Source organism: Sander lucioperca, chromosome 9, assembly GCF_008315115.2.
Source record: "Sander lucioperca isolate FBNREF2018 chromosome 9, SLUC_FBN_1.2, whole genome shotgun sequence".
Classification (NCBI taxonomy): domain Eukaryota; kingdom Metazoa; phylum Chordata; class Actinopteri; order Perciformes; family Percidae; genus Sander; species Sander lucioperca.
Genome location: NC_050181.1, coordinates 18,117,424 through 18,123,575, shown reverse-complemented (window position 1 = coordinate 18,123,575; position 6,152 = coordinate 18,117,424). Strand labels below are relative to the sequence as shown.

The 6,152-nt window shown below is 40.3% G+C and overlaps 1 protein-coding gene across 14 annotated transcripts in view; it reads left to right on the top strand.

Moving 5' to 3' along the window:
* The window catches only part of pard3ab (par-3 family cell polarity regulator alpha, b), a 354,566-nt gene that overhangs the window by 271,458 nt on the left and 76,956 nt on the right, over window positions 1–6,152 (top strand). For all 14 annotated transcript variants that reach the window (XR_004898393.1, XM_036005563.1, XM_036005564.1 and 11 more), the window contains one exon: window positions 3,767–3,895. Coding sequence is in view for 13 of the 14 variants with exons in the window: in XM_036005563.1 (XP_035861456.1) it covers window positions 3,767–3,895 (129 nt within the window). In the remaining variant the exon portion in view is untranslated. The remainder of the gene's footprint in view (window positions 1–3,766; window positions 3,896–6,152) is intronic.

The following is a 6,152-nucleotide window of genomic DNA, read 5'->3' as shown; positions in this document are numbered from 1 at the left end:
CATGTTTTTGTCACACAACATTTTAGATTTCATTGGATTTTGCTTCCTTCATATGTTTGTCTCACTCTCTCATTCATGTTATCCTCCCACCTTTATTCCCATTGAGTGTTTTCTTTTTTTTCTATTCTGTTTCTCACACACCTACACACTCACACCACTGGCTTTCCTCCGCCGATTCATTCGCTCGTATTGTTCTTTCTTTGCGTTTCTCTCATTGATTTGGTTTATTTCTCTTGTTTTCAATTCTCTTTCTTCGGTGTTGCTTTCCACGCACACATTCACACACCTCACATCTCAGTGTGTCTTTCCTTTCTCCTCTCTCTTACTCATATTTGTGCAATTTACACAATTTCTCTTTTTTACATTCTTAAACACACTCACGCTCCACTGTTGGGATTTTCACTTCTTTGGTTTGCGTTTGATCCTTTTTGTCTTTCCTTCACTTTCGTTTTATCTTTTTCTTTTTTCCCACTTTACTCTGTCTCTGTTTTTTCAGTCACACACACACACACACACACACACCTCTTGAGGTTGCCTTTGTATTCTGCACTATAGTTTAGTTTTTGCTCTTAATGTTTCATTCATTGCTTCTCTTGCGCAAGTTAATTTTTTTTCTCTGGTTCACTATCTTCTGTCTCTTTTATTAACACACACACACACACACCTACCTCTTTGGTTTCTCTCAGCGCTGCCTCTTTAGAAGTTGTAGATATTCTCTGCGGGCCAATTTCCCTGTGAATAATCACGGAGGTTCATTGTGGAAGCGAGCGCGGTGCCAAAGTCATTTCTTCAACAGGCTGCAGCTTTATACTGAGTCAATCAAGTTGAAATATCTCTGCAATGGCTCCTATTTCGTTAAGCGTCACTCCCTCCCTATGAATCTAATTACTGCCATGGGCCTCGGCGCCTCCGCCTTCATTTACCAAACTTTAAACCAACTGAATTGAGTTTGAGCTAGTGTGAAGTACTTTTCAATCGGTTCATTTGAGGGCTCGATCGAGCTGCATACCTGTTTTTGTGATCACAGACACGCTAACATTCAGTCAGATCAGTTGATTTTGAGTTGCTGCGAAGGATCTGGAGAGAAATATCACGTATTGTATAAGCGTACCTGCTGGTTCATTGTAAGTCACAATAAAATAATGTATTAGTTTTACATTATTTAACCCTCCTGTTGTCCTTGGGTCAAATTCAACCCGTTTTCAAAGATTTTATCTGAAATGTGGGTTTCTTTCAACCAAATTGCCCAAAAATAACATGCATGGTTCCCTACAACACTATTCTCAAGTAAAATTAAGGATCAGATCACTACTTTCAGAGAATTTTGGGTGTTTTATTTAGAGGTCGACCGATAGTGGATTTTACCGATAGCTAGGTTGGGCCGTATTTGCCGATAACCGATTAATCGACCGATAGTATTTATAACTTATACAGTTGACAAAATACATACATTGTTTCAAAAAAAGTCCACACGCTTTTGCCAATAATCAAAATAATAATGTCATATTTATTGATATTACACCCACAGCAATGCTACACAAGCATGTGTGTTGTCTAAAACAGTTCTCCTACATATTTGGAGTCATCCAGTGCAAAAATAAACATAATGAGCATTATAATTCATATAAAGGACAAACAATCTCAAAACAGTGACGCCATTCTTCTCTGTAGAACGGTAACAGACGATCTCTGACCTGGAGGGATCTATCTTCCCACTTTATACTATATATATATATTTGTTCTCGCTTGGATGCCCATATAAGGCGTAATGTGTGACGGACCTGCCTTCCCATTGGTTGAAAACATAAACAAAGGCATCATGGGAGATCCCCTTGTCAGTAGCACCTACTGTCTATGGGTAGCACGGAGTTAGCGGCAGAAATGACCGAAAACGTGATGAATTATGGACATCAAGTGGATAAATCTTGGATGTAACAGTTTGGATTTAATGCTCAACAACCCCCGAAAAAAGGCCCAAGTTCCAGGCTGGATAGAAAATCACCTGTAAAGGCTAGAAAGACACCAAAGACACCCCCGTGACGGCTAACTCGTTAGCTTTTAGCTGCAGCAATCAGTAAGTCTCTACGTTTAACTGTTATTAAATTATCTAAATATGAATCAGAGGTGCCGTTTGGGATCGTGGACGATCCTTTAGGGTTCTGATTCTGACATTTGGGTCAGACTTGCGTTTATTTTTGTCAGTGTTTTAACCGCTTGAGGTAAGTTAGCCTACTACTAATGTTTAGCGTCATCTCAGCCTCGAAAGCAAACAAACATACTGTTGTGCTGTTCTTTCTCTACTAATGCAGCATCTATTCAACAAATTAATATGTACTGTATACATACCTTTTTGCTGTCGATGCTTTAAACGAGCATCTGATGTCAGCCTTCTCCGCACAGCATGTTCTCTCCGTGCAGCGCGCAGTAACACGTGTCGAAAATAAACACCAGGCATCAGTGATAGTTTTTATTTTGCCTCTAGAGGCCGCTATTGTAATGCATGATGCCAGCAGACCCTTCTCAGCTCTCGCGTACTGTGTAATGAATGACAGCGCGCGCTTCTCAGCCGCTCCAGCAACGGACGCAACCATCGGTATGGATTTTTGCCGATAACGATAGTTCCACCAATCAACTATCGGTCGACCTCTAGTTTTATTACATTTTCTAGCGTTTGAAAAAAAAATGTCACTGGTTTCAAAACATTATGCTGACTAAACTTTGACAGTCTGAGATCATCCATCAACACACGTTCCTCTGATCTTAGCTATTAGTCAAAATAACATCATCATAATTTCAGCTCTGAAATTAGATACCATTTAATATGAATGAGGTGTATTGACCAAGAATGCCAAGTAAGTAATACCTATAAAACAAGTGGGGAATAAGGAAAAAAAGCAACAAACGTAAAAAAAAAAAAAAAGCATTAAAAAAAGTTTGAATGTTCAATTTGGACCCAGGTGGACAACAAGTGCATAATCGACAGAAAGACAATACAAGGGGTTTCCTAGAAATGATTCTGTAGCCGTGTTGGAAACCGTTCCCTCATTCACCCTCTCATTCTTCCCTATATAGTGTTTATTAAATCATGAACTATATAGGGAACGACCAAACCAGATTCTGGACACTCACTGAGATCATCGTTGTCAGGAGATGCTCCGGTTAGTTGTGTGACGGAGGCAGGCGCGCCCAGCATCATGTCAACAAACCGGAACGAAAATACTTCTAATACGTCCCTGAAACAAACCGAGCACCCAGGAGAATATAAGGTTGTATAATATATATGTTGCATGTTAACTTTCCACTGTTTAGAAACCAAAGCCTGCTCCATTTTTCCTTCTCAGTTTTAGCGGGTGCTTCTTCTTCTCCTCTGGGAAAACACAGCCGCGTTGCATTGTGGTATACAGGAGTTAAATGTACAGGAGCTAATACACTCAAATTAGCTGTGCATTGTGGGTATTTTATAGGGGACTATATAGTGAATGAAATAAACCACGGAGAATTCGAACACCACTACAAGATGGCGAACACACTATATAGTGCACTGTTTCTGTGATAGGGAACGCTTTCATACACAGCTTGTGACTTTCCATCCACTCCCTGATCCTGTCCTTCTCCCTGGGAGGAGAATGATCTGCTAATGCAACTATACCAGTGACCTGGGAAGAATGATTGACAGCTAAAACCAAAAAACTCACAAAAATACAGTTTTGTTTTTCATTGTTTTAGTTCATTATTGTTTGAATTGTGCGGTTTTTTTGTATCGCAGGTTTGGGAAGCACCGTAAAGACGAGCGGCCAGGAGAAAAGCTGGATCGTAAAGGCTCCAGCAAGTGGAGGGTGGATGAGACGCAGGTTTCAGACGAGGAGATGATGAAGATGAGGATGGAGCAGGAGAGGTAAATGCTGTTCACCTTTGTTTTTCTGCTAAGTGCTGCAGTGGTAACGGCCCCTTTGTCTCTGGACTCTCCTGTGCTCTACTACCTTTGGGATCAAAGCCAGGGAAAATGTCCCAAAAAAAGAGTTTTTATATTTTCTTTTGGGGATCACTCACAGAGTTTTAAGCCCGTTGTGTTGTAATCCCGTCGACCATGAACTTGTTGTTCTTCCAGGTAAACATTGAAAATTAAATTTCTTTTGTGCTTTGTGTAAAACGATTTGGCCACTTATATGCACCACTAACACCAACTTCTGTTGGTTTAATAATACGTTTTACACTTTTTCTTGGAACATTGTGTCAACAAACCTCATTAATGTAAAATTATACCAATTTTTTTTGTTTAAAAAAAGCTGAAATTATGAATTAGCTTGCCTTATAGTTACGACAAGAGGATGTTGAGTTGATCACAGACTGGTTTTTATGTCAAAGTTTAGTCAGGATTCTGCTTTGAAAGCATTTAAACCATTTTTTTTTCAAATACTATACAGTTCATTCATTTTACCTAAAGAATGTTATATGGAACCATCCATGTTATTTTTGGGCAGTTTGGTTGAAAGAAACCCATATTTCTGATATTAAAAACTTGTGGCGTCCAATTTGACCCGAGGACAACACAAGGGTTAAGCCAAAAAACTAACAAAAAACACTTGTTTTGAATAGCCTTGATCATAGTTACAAGTGCAAATCCAAATGAAAGCCTGTAGGTCTCTCTCTCTCCTCCTCCCCACAACAAAATTAATTTTGGCAGGGCTTGTGGGTCCTCTGGTGTTGCTCCCTGCTTTGATAAACACATCTGGTTTGTGTTCCCTCATTCTCATTTTCCACCGCTGATATCAGTTAATATCACTATGTGACCGAGTGAATATGTGGAACTTGTTTTGGTGGAACATGTGTACGTTCAAAAGGTTGTTTTAGTCATGCAACAGAAAACTCAGATTGGACAGATAGTCTAGCTAGCTGTCTGGATTTACCCTGCAGAGATCTGAGGAGCAGTTAACCATAGTCCTCATAAATCCACCAGAGGTTAGAACGGCAACACAAAGAAAGAGGAAGGGGACGGACATCCGGACTAAATGTAAATGGACTGTATTTATATAGCGCTTTTCTAGTTCTAATAACTACTCAAAGCGCTTTTACATAGAACAGGAACCATTCACCATTCACACACATTCATAGGCTGCTGTACATGGTGCCACCTGTTCATCAGATTAACATTCACACACTTTTACACACCGATGGCGCAGCATCGGGAGCAATTTGGGGTTCTCGGTCTTGCCCAAGGACACTTCGACATGGGACTGTAGGGCCAGGGATTGAACCAAAGACCTTCCGATTGGCAGTAAGGTTGGACATCAAGAACCGATTCCTACTTGGAATCGTTTCTTTATTGGAATCGTTTGGAATCGTTGAAGTCTTGGAGCACAGTAAGCAGCGCTCTAGTGTGGCTTTATTTTACATTGAAAAAGCCCGGTAAAACTGCAACCCACCATTGAATCAAAATTATTTGTGAAATAAGCATGTGACCCGTTTCAACTCCACCCCTCAGAGAATCAGAATCGAGAATCAATAAGAACCGGAATCGAAAGAAAGAATCGCAATTGGAATCAGAATCGTAAAAATCCAAACGATGCCCAACCCTAATTGGCAGGCAACTGCTCTACCACCTGAGCCAAAAATAAGGGACATCCGACGGAACCTCCGGCAGCATCAGAACAATCCCATAAATGAGTCGTCGTCGATATGGACTAATGGTTTAATAAATGAAGAATTTGTGTAATAAAAACAAAAGAGTAGATGGTTAGAGAGCCCATCAATTTTGAATCTTTTACTGTTATCAGGTGGGTACCCCAAACCAAACAGGCCCAATGACAGCCTGGCTTTTGCTCACTGCATCACTCTCTCCCTCTCCTCACCAAACTAAATGTCAAATGGGCACCGTGCCAGTTTTTTGGGCCGGCGGTTTATGAATTCCAAGGCCATTACAGCCCCGCCTGCTAATTAATTCCTGTGCTCTTGGTGTAGGGGCAGAAGTCATTACACCTCCCAGTTGCTCGTTATGAAAATTTTGTTTGTAATTCTGTCTTTACACCTGCAGAGCAGATAGTCAAATAATATGATAATAGCCAAGTCTTTATTTTTAATTGACATAAGGTTAACGCAAATGCCACGTCAGATGATTTGGTTGTTACGCTGCATCTCGTTTAAGGTTCAGAATG